This window comes from Fringilla coelebs, assembly GCF_963513975.1.
Source record: "Fringilla coelebs genome assembly, chromosome: 2".
Lineage (NCBI taxonomy): Eukaryota > Metazoa > Chordata > Aves > Passeriformes > Fringillidae > Fringilla > Fringilla coelebs.
The window spans coordinates 76,928,324-76,943,657 of NC_140029.1; the positions used below are offsets into that span (position 1 = coordinate 76,928,324).

Genomic DNA, 15,334 nt, shown 5'->3' on the forward strand with positions numbered 1-15,334 from the left:
TGCTCAGGCAAGGATGCTGGTGCCTGAGTCACCGAAGCCCTGGAGATCCCAGACTTTTATAGCTCCCTGTGGTTTGGGGGGATCTGTGCTGAGAGAAGCACAGTGCCCAGAAGGGGCTGTTGGAATATCTGACACACGCAGGCAGGAACACAGATGGATCAAACCAGATTGGCCATTGTAGCATTTGGATCACTTCTCAGTTCCTCCCAGACCTTTTAAAGCACGGGTGAAATTTACCCTGCAAAGGGAGGGTTAAAATCATGGAAGTATTCATCAAGGAAAACTGGATTTGGTTGTTGTTGAAGGTCCTGCACACAGATCTGTGATTTACTGTGGGCTGGAAGCAACGTTTAGAGTTCCCTGTCATGGCTCTTAATTATGTTGTGCAGAGCTCCAAGCTTATTTAAAGTTGCAGCAGACAAGTATGATTTGTGTGTTTAGGACCAGGGTGATTCACTCAGACATGAGAACCCGTGGCCTGTACTGGCAGGGGGACAGCCCAAGGACGGCTCAAGGTCTGCTGAGAGTGGGCTCTGCTGGTATCAACTGGAGTTATTCCCTTGCTTTATTAAAGCCAAAAAGAAGGAGCAATTTGAAGGTAGTAGATTTAAGAGAATTACTATTATAAATCAGGGGGGAAAATCCAGCTAAATGGAGAAATCTCTTTTAGGGGCTGCATTTCCTACTGCACCGTCAGCTGTCTTTCAATTTTTTTTTTTTCCTCAGACAGAAAAATAAGATAGGACCTAAACCAACAATCCCATTTTTAACTTGCAATTTATGGCGTAGCACAGCTGTCCAAATGGATGCTGGATTACTGGCTCTGTTTGCTTTTATCTGTCCACATTCTGGAATGATTCACTTAATTCAGTATTTCTAAAGTTTTAACTGTGGTCATGCTTTGATAATTGAACTACGCCCTGGGAATGGGATACATTTCTGACACCTGGCTATCACACCCTCCACTAAAAAAACACAGCAAAGGTGACATCATGATTTTTTTGGTAAATGATGTAGAGACTCCACATACCTACTGAATGGGTGAATCAAGCAATTCACCTTTCGTCAAAAACACTTTAAGATAGCTTCAGAGGATTAGTAAACTTCATGGGAAATAACAGATGAAGGACAAATGTGCTCTCATTTAAGTCAATTGCACTGGCTATGACTGCATCATTACCCAGATGACACTGTGGATGAGCTAGGCTCCCAGAGAAGGCACTTGCACTTTCAGAAAATATCTGGGGAGTTCTCAACCCTACATATTTTTTGTAGATGCCTTTCAAGAATGATTTGTTAGCTTGTTACATGAAAGAAACCTTGAAATGGCTTGATAAAGCAAGTTACTTTCACAGTGGTAAATTACCCATACCCGTTTCAGCCATTAATACAGACATGTGAGGGGAGGAGGTTTGCCAGAAGTCTGTGCTCTGTTACAGTTCAGGGTTTGGTTTGTGATCCTGTGCAATACCCCAGCCCATCCACTCACAGTGACTACTTCACCAGTCAGAAGTATCAAATGACTGCCTTTGCTTTGCCCTTCCACATAAAGCAAACTGGAAGAACTTGCTTGTATAAAATGGCTATATTATTAATACCTTATTTTCCATATCAGGGAATCAAGAGAATTACTGCATTTTGTAGATCAGGCATCCTGATTGCTGGCATCAGCTGCAGTTAATAACCTCAGAAAGACGGTGTGGTGTCTTTTGTGCAAGCTGGACGTGTACGGTGCTAGGGAGGTCTCTGCTAACTGGACTCAAACGCTACTTGAAGAGAACAAAGTGTTCCCAACCCTCTTTCCAAAAATAGAAAAGGGAGAGACAATACTCCTTAAGGCACTTGCCAAAATGATAAGGGAGATGAACAAAAACCACTCCCAGCAACACTTCAAGCTCACCAGAATGCTGCTTTACCTATTCCAGCGCTGACGCTGCTGATCCCGAACTCTCGGCAGTCCCACCCCACCTGTGCAGGGCAGCAAGAAACAGCAACATTATCTCGCCTGAATTTTGAAATAAAATCATTTGAGGGAGGAAAAAAATATGAGTGAACTTCTGAAGGAAGTGACGGACTCTTTGATGGTATCACCTACGTGGGCATGCCCGGGCCTGAAACCCCACCTCTCACATGTTGTTGGCTGTACATTTAGGTCACTGAAGTACATCTCCAGGGAGGGGCTGTCTCCTGAAAGCTTCAAGATACATTGCTTCCTGTCTCCCTAATCAGCTGTGCAACAGGGTAAATTTAGAAACAAAAGGCAGCGCAGCAGTCCCGGCAAATGCGTTTAATGCGCATTAAAACCTGTTCTGGAGAAGTCAGAACAGGTTGTGCATGTCTTCAACTCAGGCTCTGAGCAAAATAATAAATGACTTGCATACATTTAGCACCTTTCATCCTGAGAGAGCCTGCAGTATTTTACATAATAGGAGTTATCACCTACCCACCCATAAGCAGGCACCTGTGGAAGGCAGGGCAGGCTGCACGGGCCAGATGGGGCACAAGCGTGGTGAACAGGCAAGTGAAGATGATCATCTCTATTCAAGCACACAGGAGGAATTTAGGTGGGCACATGAAATAGCCAGGTTGGAATTTAGCCAGGAAAACAGTGTATGAAACAGTGCCTGCTTGGCAGTAAGTACAGTGGATTATTTAATGACCCTGAGCCAAACACAGCATTTCATCTTGACTTACTGAAATTGCTCCCAAACATGTTTATATTCCACAAAGTTCTCTTTCAAGTCTTTTGAAGCTTATTTATTCAAGGGTAGAAGTGCAAACAGCAGAAAGCTACAAGGAAGACCTTCCTCAGTTGGGAAAAAAAGAAAAAAAAAATGCTGTAGAGAGAAAGTTTTGAGGTGAAGGGGGTGGGAAATATGCCACTCCCTTTAGGGAAATACATACCAGTAAACAAATGATGTGTAAGTCTGCAGGCCATCATTTTTACCACACTGCTCTAAACCAGAGAACGTGCAAAAAGACTGTTCCATTAGAAAAGACCACACACTTCTTTGGCTGGATTTTTTCCCCTCTTACCCAGTTTGATGCTTTTGTTTTTGCCAAGACTGGTATCTGGGCTCAGCTTCAAGCTCATCAGTACTTCTCCCCTAGAGTTTCAGCCAAAAATACATCTTTTCCACAAAGGCTGGATGATTTTCAGGATGATTTTACTTCTCTGCAGGAGGTTTTTCTCCTACTAAGTGGGAGCTGTGCTCAATCTATTGTATCTTGGCCACACTCGAACTCGACTTGCTGGTTTAATTCACAGACAAATTGCACACATACAGTATATTTAGTCAGAAGACAGATAGCAATAAAGCACCCCTTACCACAGTGGAAACATTTTGTCCAGTTTATTAAAGCAGCTGACCTTATTTAAAGCATGCAAATATTTTCAATAGAAGAAAGGAGGAGGTACCAAATGACATCTTAAGCAGAGAAATAATCAAAGCTGGACAAATGGAAAGTTTTAGCAACTTATTTAGCAAGTAAGTTTTTCTCTATTTAATTTTTTGCATTTTTACGCTGTCAGTATGACTGCAGGAGTGACAGGGGTTACTAGCTGATATAAGGGAAGGGTCCAGTGATCTGAAACTCTAGGAAGCTGCACTTTCTAACCTAGTCCTTGAGCTCTAGCAGTGGCCCCAGTTCTTTGACTTGGTGCTCAGGAGTAGACCTCAGAGGTCAGCTCGATCTTTCAGCTCCATCCCGTTCCTGAGAGATGCTCATCTCATCAAACTTGTTCTTTGAATGCTGCCACAATAGAGCCACTACAGCCTCCTCAGGCACTGCAACCGAACAGCCAGAAGAGTAAAAGGTTTTCCTAACCTAAAGTTTACTTTACTCCAGTGTAACTTCTCATCCTTTACTCCATGGATAATAGATTCATAGTAGCACTTGCCTTTTACTTGAAGTTCATCTTTCCCCATTTAGTCAGCTTTTCTGTTGAAAAACAGCCCAGCTACTTTTAATCTTCCTCTCTGACATTTTCCTCATCATCACTGCTTGCCTCTGGACCATGTTCAGTGCCTGTCTTTCATCAAGTGCTGTACCCAAAAGTCTGACCAGCACTCCAGCTGCTCACTGAATCCTGTGCTCCAGCACAGGATTCCCTTCTGCCTATTCTATTTGCATTTGTGCATCCCATGAGAGCATATACATTTATTTGTCAGTTAAATAACAGGTAAGTCGATTTTGTGTTGATCTCCTGAGCCACAAAAGCAATTTTATCTTTTGAGCTAGTAGGTCCTAATTTAAGATTCCTGTAGCTGACTACTTACTATATATGTGCATATCTGTCTCAATTGGTTTGTCTCCATTTTTTCTCCAAACACTTCATTGTCTGATCTTGTCTTTGGCGCACTCGAAGCCCCTCTGAATTTTGTATTTCTAAATACAGTTCCCAAATATGTGCAAAGTATTAGTTCATCTAAATGCATAACATAGAAAGTGTACCATCCATTTTTACAGATGACACAATAAGAAAAAAAAAAAGAAAAACAAAAGAAAAGCCTAAGATAGTGCCACTGGAGTCAGTTCTAGAAGCAGTCAGAGTACTGCTTGACTGTTACAGGATATAAAAATCTCCTGTTTGTTTCAGTAGCAAGCTAGGTCCAGTGCACGCACAGCATGGAGTCCAAAGGGCAGATTCAAGATCTAAGGTCACATAATCATAGAACCATTATGGCTGGAAAAGATCTCCAAGATCACTGAGTCCAACCTTTGACTGAGCGCCCCTGTGTCAGCTAGACATGGCCCTGAGTGCCATGCCCAGCCCTTTCTGGTACACCTCCATGGGTGGTGCCTCCACTGCTTCCCTGGGTGCTGAGGGGGCATTAAATGGGTCTGGCCCCAGTACTGAGCCCTGGGGAATCCCACTTATGACTGGCCCCCAGCTGGATGTCACTCCAGTCACCAACCCTCTCTGGGCTTGGCCATCCAGCCAGTTCTTCAGCACCCCGCAAGCAGTGCACCTGTCCGAGCCATGAGCAGCCAGCTTCTCCAGGAGAATGCTGTGGGAAATGGTTCAAAGGCTTTACTGCGGTCCAGGCACAAAACATCCCCAGCCTTACCCTCACCCACAGGCAGGTCAGGTCACCTGGTCAAAAAGGAGATCAGGTTGATCAAGCAAGACCTGCCTTTCCTAATCCCATGCTTCCCAGACTTCTGGCTTCAAAAGTATCCCGAGTCTGCTTCGAATGCCTGGACATCTACTAGGCATTTTATATTCCAGTGCTGCTGCTCTAGCAAAGACATACCTAGCAACAAAATCAGAGCACAGAAGTAGCTACACTAAAGTGCAGAGTAAATCCACAGTCTAGGCCCCCCCATGGAGGCATCTTAAATCTTTAAAACCAAAACAAACCCCAGTAACTTCATGGGATCTTGGGGATAGGGAAGTAATAAAAAAAAAAAAAAATCTTAACCTCTATTTAAAGAGAATGGCTCAAGCAAGTAGCACAGTATGTGCTGTGTATCAGTGGAACATGGCACTCCATTGTATTAGGCACCCATCAGGGGTTAATCCTTGCTATGAGTAAACTCTTTGCTCTGTAACGTACCAGTACCAGTTTGTGTCTCGATAGCCACACACAAACACACACCTCTCTTTGTGACTGTGCAGTGACAGAATGCACACACACTAAGGTGCAAGGCATGGATTATGCATTAAATGTGAAGGTAAACATCAGTGTGGACAAATCTGACCTGCAGCCAACCTGCCTTCTGTCCCAGCTTAAAAGCAAAACATGCTCTGTCACAGGGAGCAGAGACTGGCAACCCTACTTCTCTTACCCCAGCTCTTTGGTGTGGGATTGTGTGCAAGGTGCCCTCAAGTCCCCAAAAGCCAACTACTCAACACTGGTTTCCTGAGTGGCAGCACAATGGAATAACATGTGTGTTCATATTCTGTCATTATTCATTCTGGTTTTCTGATTGAAATGATTCTATGTCACATCTAAAACCTAAATATTTAAAAATAAGCAACAACCACGCAGACTTTGTAACTGGGACGACACTTTTTTTTTCCTTGTGAAGCCTAGAATATAATGCTCATGAGAAACTGAGTTGTCTTTAGGCAGGAAATTAGTGCTTGCTTATATATAGAGTATCTATATATAGACACATACACAAATAAATGCATGCAACAATACTCTATGCCTGTATATATGTATAATGATGCAAGACTTCCTCCCCTTACATTCATGATCATTCAATGTACTTCCACACCTAAAGGGTCACTGGCTTCCCAGAAGCAGCTCAGCAAGGAAGCTCTGAAAAATAACTAAAAGCCTGAGGACTTAGGCACAAAGGTTTTCAGGGAAGGAAGAACTGGTGCACATTAATGTGTCAGTGGTAACTGCACTCTTTTCTACCAAACAGAAGGGAATTGAAGCTAACTGGTGAGCAGTTAGCTTCAATTCTGGAGTCAGTTCACCCTTCCTACTGAGCGTTCACATGCCAGTGAAAACCATCATTCGGTATGCATGAATATGTGACCTTCCTATAACGCGTTTGTGAGTTTAAACTTGTAGAATCAGATGCACACCTTATTGCAAAGATTATATTCATATGTGGTGATGTCACTGAGTGGAAGCCCCAGAATAGCACAGCTTGAGAATGAATTAATAGGAAGCACTTAATGCTTAACCCTCAAAGAATTTTGCAACCATTAACATTTCAGTGCTCCCAGGACACAAGTAAAACCATGCACACAGCTTTCCTGGGAAATGGTAAAATGCCTCACTCAAAGGCTCAGCAGGAAGTCACATGTGCCATTACAAGGTGGGAACTGTCTTTATCCAGGGCAGTCTCTACCCAGCTATATTGTACCTGACTACATTTTAAAAAACATCTTTATCCTGTTTCTGATGTTGCCAGTGCAATCACTTCAATAATGTGGTCATCTGTTAGATGTTAGTGACATTGAAAATAAAATGCAAGCAAATGTGAAGTGCCAAGACCACCAGATGTCTTCAAAGTGAGACATTTCCAAAAGGAGGTCAGAAACACAGCCCTCAGGCTGCAACAGTACATGTCTGCTTCCTTCCTATTTTCATGAACCTCACCAGGCTCCATTACTTTCTTTTCAAGATGATGATAAAGTAAAATCCACATATTGCAATAGCAAAGTTCACCAGCAGAGATAACAGTTATGAGGAACCTGAGCCTTATGGCAGTCATGGATCTTCATGTAAAACCAGCTTGTTTTCCAAACCATGGCTAGTATATGGATGAGAGGAACTTGAATGCAGATACTTCTGTTTGGGTGACAGATTTTCTAGCATTCTTGGCACTACATTGCAAAGAGAATTTTCTATTTCTCACTGATTTATTGGTGCTTATAACATTCATAATAATTAGAAAAATCTATATCCATAGAAAGATTACCAGATCCTGAAAGGCTGTTCACAGGAACAAAGACCTTTAAAAGGAGAGTCATGTTTTAAGTGAAATACAAACATTTGAAAAAAGGAAAGTCACAGTTTCACACATTGGCAAATACAAATCTAAACCCCAGTGCTTTAGAGCTTGAATCACCTGCGGGCAGGGATGAAGGGGGTGGCAGGTACAGGCTGCATTGATAGGGCTTTAATCAACCCAGCAGTTGTCACCTCCTGTAGCACTGACACTTTCTTTAAACACAGCCTGAATCTCACCTGTATGGCAAGAGCCAGGCTGCCCCACAAGCTTTGCTTTTGCCAGCAACTTCTTGGACTACACAGCCACTGATAAGCACTTTCAGGCTGAACCCCACTGGCCAAACCAGAAGGTACCTCACAGTTACTGCCATTTGCTGTGAGGTATCACCACCTAAGTCACACCACTTCTTAGCACTGTGGGGTTGGGATTTTGTCATACACAAATACAACCAGTTACCTCGTTTCGACTGCAGACTTTGACAGTTCAGGATTGCAGCTGAACCTCTCAGAGGCCTCTGGGTCACACTTCAGCAGTGGATGATGGGTATGAAAGCGTTACATAGCTGGGCAGAACCTGAAAATGGCCCCTTGTCAGTCAAGAGAGCTGAGATAATTGTATTGCATATCTAACAATGAAACTATGAAAGACTGAACTATTCTGTCAGCTTAAAAAAACCCCATCATGGCCAACATCAGGTTAAATGCTGAGTGGGAGTACTCCTACCCAGGAGGACTGCTGTCCCTGCTCCTGCTAGGACAGCTGGCTGCAGAAATCAAAGCAATGACACAGCCAAACTTTTCCAGTCTCAAACAAGAACAGGAATCCACCATGGTTCAAAAAAATCATGCTTGCCCATAACCATCCTGTACCAGAAGTTGGGCAGCATCACGTTTGGAGTCAGACTGTAATTCTGTGTTATATTACAGACTTCAAATACGATGGCAGCTGGATTTCAGGATGGAGGAACTCTGCTCTCCTCTTGGGACAAACAGCTCTTAGTATTACAGTCCAGTCATTAGGTGTTAGGAAAGCAAAACTCACAGATGGTAAATACAATAAATAATTTCAAACACACTAGAGCAGCTCAGAATTGACACATATGAGAGGAGGAGAAAAAGCATTTCAGGTGAGATTGAATGTAGCATTTATATGGAGCTCTAGTTTGTTGTTGCAGGACAGTGAAAAAGAAACCTCCCAGGCTGCTCCTGACCCCTCCCCTTAAAAAACAAACCTAAACCAAACAACCCCCTGTCCCCCAGTCACACTTGCTAATAGACAGGAAAATCCCATAACTTTGCTTCTCATATTCTAAGCTGAGCCAATTTATTATAGAAAATTTTATCATCAATCATCAACTGCATTCCCACACAGAGAAAATAAAACCAGTCTGTGACAGCCTAGATCTATAGCATTCACTGTTACAACCTCTGCATTAAAGACAGAGCATGTCTGGAAAAGTAAAAACCATGAGTTTTCCACAAAATCCGTTAGGCAGCTTTGTCAGATGTGTCAGTATTTACATGTTTCTCACTCAACATGCTCCCTCAGTGCCTAGAGAAGAACACATTGGCTGTTTTATTTAAGAGGCATTCAGTACTGGATATGGTAGTTGGTGCAAAGCTCTACCCTCAGTTCTAAAGACAGCTTGGTTCTTCAGTTAAGAGCTGGATTCACCATTTCACGTTAACCAAGATCTCTCATCCCATACCGGCATCTTCCTATTTTGATGACACCTAAGTTTAGAGGGTGCAGATATCCTTGTTAGCATTAAGAAGTGGTGACAACAAAGGTCAAGAAGGCCACCTTTACTCTTCAGGAGAAACATATAAACTCTGGATGCTGATACTGTAAATAAAATCAGTGGCCCTGGTTTATCTCTGAATGAACCTCCAAAACAGGAGGTGCTATACAGATCATAGCCTGATCTCAAATAATTATTCTGTTGATGATCCAATATGAAAAATGTTTTCTTTGGCTGATAAGTGGCACTTGCTTCCTTGGAAGCATATTATTTCTGGCTTACTGAAACAAATACTTTTTATTTTTAACTAAGTGTTGAAAATATTTCAAAGAGAATTGCAAAGTGAGCCTGTAATACCTGGACCAAATATCCTGTTTTGCAGTAATACAGTCTATTTAGGGCTGCCTCAGAAGGTCACTCATACTTCAACTACTGCAGTATGTCACCACCTTATAAATGAGAGTGATATCAGCAAACAAAATTGGTACTTTATCATTCCCTGGCACTGGCTGCCTACTCCCAGGTGGAAGGTGTGATGTTACATTTAAATTGAAAAGGATCTGGGTGGCTATGAACTCAGAAGTACAAGACAAACTGATAAATCCATCAAGGGCCGAACCCTTAGCCAAGAAAACACACACATTTGCTGAATTCCATAGGGTTGGTGCATTTGGTGCTGAACAGTAACAACTCTGGAACTGCTAAAATGCAAACAGTGTATGACTTTGGCCTTTCCAAATTGTGCTACATTTAAAAAAACCCCCATCTTTCAGACTGTTATACAGAAGGTCAAAATTAATGAAACCTGTCAAGATATTTCAAACTGAAATCTTCAGGCACTTTCAAGGTATGTCATTACATATTTCACAATTCATAAGTCAAAACTTGGAAATGAAAATAGTGTGTCTTTATTGATAGTCTGCCACAAATTAATGCATAAACTTAAGAGTTAGCCAAAAATGAATCTGCCATCCGAACATGGCAAGCATTATCTGCAAAAAGTGGATGCTTTCTTCTAGTAGATACCCAGATGTTCTGTTACCAGGTCTCACTATAGTGCCATTTGCAATTAAAGTATTGTTTTACACAAGCTGCATGATGCTCACCAGAGTCACTGTCTCTTCATTCCTGCAAGCACACAGACATGTACACTTTAATGTTAAGCCTTTACTGAAGCCAGTGGAACTCATTTGTTTCTCAGGTGAGTTTGCACACCAAATTTGCAGAACTGGAGTTTACAACTACAAAAGCAATGACAAGGGGGACAAGAACAGATGCACTACAATAGGCATTCCAACAATTCAATGCATCTATCTTACTGAAGGAAATCATATCTTTACATACTATTGAATGTTAAAAACGAACAAAGATGTTTAAGCACAAAGTATATATTTATACCAAATAAAACAACTGAAAAAGTATTACATAAAGAAAAATAATGTAACAGAATGTACTTAAGTACCTAGCTTACAGTCATGCTCATATCTAAAAATAACATTGTTAAGTAATATATATAATTTTGGACATAATTCTCTAACATACAACATGATTCTGTGATTCTAAATGTGGAGAGTACTTTTTCCATGATACAGAACACAAATTGTTTTATACAAGCACACCTGCTAATTTGTATAAAAAACATGCTTGTAAGTGAAAAGGTCACTGTAGTACTAATTTACTATGTAGTGTTAATCATGTTGAAATTGTCTCTTCTCCTTTTGCATTGGTGAGCGCCAACACTGAATGGTACAAAATTTGATCCATATGGTTCACTGACACTGCAACCTGTTCCCAAGCAGCAGCCCTACCCGGGTGTTAACAGTACAGTTCTGTACAGCCCCATCTGTCTGCATATAGTGTATTTAAAACTAACAGCTATTACAATTATTACAATGATTTCTGTTTCAATATATACATCAGTATAAAATACTACCCAAATACTTTTGCATTTCAAACAATTTTAACCACTTCATCAAACAATGCATTTGCAGAATTAAAAAAAAATCCGAATTAATATTGATTGCCAACAGTACAGCATCTCTATGGTATGTTTCCTAATAAGTGAGAGAACGGAAATGTCTTAATTAAAATAAGCATCACAAAACATAATTAATGTTAGAGCTGTTCAAGGATTCCCAGTTTGTCAGTATTTACCCTAAGCCATGCTACCCAAATACAGTATAAGCCATTTAGTGTTTCTACAATGAGAATAAAACATTCAAATATTAAAGCTGTGACAAACACACAAAAGCAAGGAAAGAGAATTTGTTCTGTACTCATTTCTGTTGTAGCGAGGTACAGCATGTCAGGAGTTTGCACTCAGTGCATCAAATCTAGTTGTGTGCATGGACTGGGGAATGAGATGCTGCAGAGCAGTGCTGCAGAGAGGGACCTGGGGGTCCTGGTCTGTGACAAGTTGAACGTGAGCCAGCAGTGCCCTGGGAGCCAGGAGGGCCAACCCTGTCCTGGGGACATCATGCACAGCATGGCCAGCTGGGCAAGGGAGGGGATTGTCCTGCTCTGCTCTGCTCTGGGGCAGCCTCACCTCCAGGGCTGGGGGCAGTTCTGGGTGCCACCATATGGGAGGGATATTAAACTACTGGAGAGTGTCCAAAGGAGGGCAATGAAGGTATGAAGGGCCTTGAGGGGAAGCCACTCCTCATGGCTGAGGCCACTTGGTCTGCTCAGCCTGGAGGAGACAAGGGGAGACCTCATTGCAGTCTACAGCTTCCTCATTAGAAGAAGAGGAGGGACAGGTAAGATCTCTTCACTCTCAAGACCAGTGACAGGACCCAAGGGAATGGCCTGAGGCTGACTCAGGGGAGGTTTAGGCTGGATATCAGGAAAACGTTCTTCACCCAGAGAGTGGCTGGATACTGGAACAGGCTCCCCAGGGAAGTGGTCACAGCACCAGCCTGACAGAGTTCAAGAAGTGTTTGGGCAGCACTCTCAGGCACATGGTGTGAAGCTTGGGGTGTCCTGTGCAGGGGCAGGAGTTGGACTAGATGATCCTGATGGGTCCCTTCCAACTCTGCTTATTCTGTGATTCTCTATGTGCCATGATCCCTGGATACAACTGTGGAAGACAGCTGAAATAAGATCAACTCTGAATTTCCTTGCTGTTGTGGTTTTATGTCAGATTGTTCAAGTTAGGAAAACTTAGTGTCTTTTTCTTTTCCTGAAGGGAGGGGGAGAGAGGAATTAATAATGAAATTTAAAAAATGCTACTAAAATCCCTATCTTGGACACAATAACACTGCTTTAGGAGCTACTGTGTCATTGCACGATATAAGTGGCCTATTAATCACTGAATTATTGGTGTAGCAGAATATATATCATTGTGAATGTGTTTTAAAAATTATTATTTTAAAACTTGCCTGTATCCCGTAACAAGCCATAAAATATTGTGTTTTTCAAACACTAATACATTTATGTAAAGTAGTAAATGTACATTTATAGTGGCAAATTTCAAATCTCTGCCTCTGCTGCTTCAGTTTTTAAAATAGGATTTGGTTAAGAGTTTTCATTCTTTACATCATCATAAACCAGAATTATTTCTGAAGCATAAAAGAAATCCAAATGGCAATAGTAATATCATGGGGTTTTTTGTTTGTTTTGCTGATTTGTTACTAGCTTAAAAATAATCAGTGTCTGGAAAAAAAAATGCAAAACAGTAAACCCCAAAAAAATGTCTCCTCAGGAGAAGTCCCTGCTAACTGAGAGTTTTTTTCCAAAACTAAGTTTCACGCTTACAAGTATCTTTATAGTCATATTATACACCCTTGAAAATAAAGGCTCACTGTTGAGAATGGTGACAGGCCCTTAATTATAGAGGTGTTAACTGGTGACACTATTTTTCATCAGAAAAAACTCAAAAGCCCCACAAAAATTCATAGCTTATATTGAAAGTTTGATTCACGCTCATTTTGTTCATTTAAAAATACTCTTTGGAAGCTTGTGTCAACTCCTGCAGACAACTTAGTGATACATCTTTTCCTGTTAAAATAAAAATGATTCATATTCACCTCTACCCCATGCTAAGCTCTACTACTAATATACACTTCATTACCTGCTCATGTCACCATCTAACACATATCTTTACATTCTTCTACATATAGTGTCCAGGGCTTATTTTTCACCAAACAGAACTTGATAACTATTACACTTAGAAGTTTTTATCGAGAGGTTTTTTGGTGTTCTAGCCTTTTCATTGCAACACACAGTGATATTAATAGTTCAGAATTTTTGTCCGTGTTAACCTAAGAGAAACTTTTCATAAATTATTTTTTCCCATTAAGGATTTTAAAATCTGAACTCACTTAGAGATCAAAACTGAAAACCAGAAGAGAGATTAGATGTAACTTTAAAATGGTTCTGCTACTTTAAGATGCATTTAAAATTTGTACACATGACAAAGGACTCTAACTTTTACATTGCTGTAATCAGATTCTAATTCAAAGTCTCACAAGTACACATGAAAAATAAGCCACTGGTCATGAAATCTAATGATTACATTCAAAGCTAGCCTTTAAAAAAATAAAAAAGTTACAGGCAAAACATACTGGTTTATGTACTCACTAGCTTATCAGGCTACAATAGGCATGGTTTAAGTATAAAAAAAAGCAGACAATTTAGATTTAAATAAGACTGTGTGAAATCAGAAAAAAACCCTTAGATTTCACTATTAAAAAAACAACCCAGAACACCTATAATTACTTCCCATCCTACAGCTACAGTTAAACCAACTAACAAAAATAATCAAAGTATTTTTGAAAAATGGAAGTTAGGCTAGAGTATGTGGCAACAATCAAAGTTCATATATGTTTCTATGTAAAATGACTCATGATTTACTATAACATAAAATACAAACAAGAGCACTTTGTGGCTAATGCAAGAGCTACTAGTAGGAACACTTAATACCAAACAGTCTTCAGCCCTCCTTTACATCGTATCTCCAAATCAGTATTGACTTCTTTTGACCAGATACATCATTTTTGGCTTGTCACCCCAGTATGTCATGTTTTACCACTTGCCACAGGCAGCAGGAGATAACTAGCTGAGCAAACTACAAGCAGTGACATGCAGAAATTAACTCTCAAATCTGAGTACTTAGATAAAATGATACGCAAGCGCACGCTAGGACAAAAGGAATGGCATTCGTCATCCAAAATAGGCTCATCATCCCTCCCCACCCCCCTCCAACAGTAGTTGCAACAGCAATAGAAAAAGATCAAGAAGATGTCTGTTCTTCAGAGTCAACTGTGAAAAAAAGTCAGCAATATATAACAGCAGCGATGGACAAGGAAGAGCAAACCCAAACAAACTTGTTGAGTACTTGTTCATTTACTTTTTCTGAACACAAGCCAAAGTGCACCACACTGGCTTGTTCTGAACTTCAGATACAGATGTCCTAATCTCCTTAGATCCTTCACAGATTTAGAATTCAGTCTCCCTGAGGCCCCTATAACCAAGTAAGAAAACTCTCTTTATCTAGCTTGGTGGCTGCCAAGACAGATTCCATGTCATTAAGGATGTCAGAGCTCAAAGCCTCTTGCAGACTTGGCATCAGTTCTTCTCCTTCTATATTCATTCCATCTCCTTCCAGTGTCCCAAGGTCCACATTTGTCCCTGGAATGGCTTCAAGGTAGTCTGGGAAACGGTTCTGATGGGATGGTATGTTACTTTGGCCGATACTGTCACCTAGTTATAACACAAAGATGGATATTAAGTATACTGGAAGTACCAAACCTACAATTTATCAGGACAACTGGTTAAAGGTTAATCATGTACCTCTTGCATCATACAAGCAGTGTGACTCACAGAAATCCCTCACGAACCTCAAAGATAACTTGACTGCATGCAGATGCACAAAGAACATGCCTTTGTTTCCAACTTTCACCTACTGACCCAAATCTTACAGATCTTTGATGTCATTTAGCACAATTTAATTTTTACACTTGAAGGAAAAAGACAATACTGAGTCACATATAGTTTCGGAGTAGTATAAACAACTGTGGATGAGGTACTATCCTTAACTCTGAACAACATTCCTTCAAAAAGCAAACGCACTTAAATTCCTTATAAAAACAGGAGTGATACCACTGACAAGCAATTTCCCCATCCTCCCAATACACTTGATTACAAATATATTTTTTCATAAATCTAATGTTT

General features: G+C 40.8%; 1 protein-coding gene across 4 annotated transcripts in view; it reads right to left on the reverse strand.

Annotated features, from left to right (window-relative positions):
- Positions 1 to 10,055: 10,055 nt before the first annotated feature.
- The window catches only part of YAP1 (Yes1 associated transcriptional regulator), an 85,598-nt gene continuing 80,319 nt past the window's right edge, over positions 10,056 to 15,334 (reverse strand). For all 4 annotated transcript variants that reach the window (XM_084223815.1, XM_084223813.1, XM_084223814.1 and 1 more), the window contains one exon: positions 10,056 to 14,863. In XM_084223815.1, the coding sequence (XP_084079941.1) occupies positions 14,625 to 14,863 (239 nt within the window). In that variant the 3' untranslated portion in view covers positions 10,056 to 14,624. The remainder of the gene's footprint in view (positions 14,864 to 15,334) is intronic.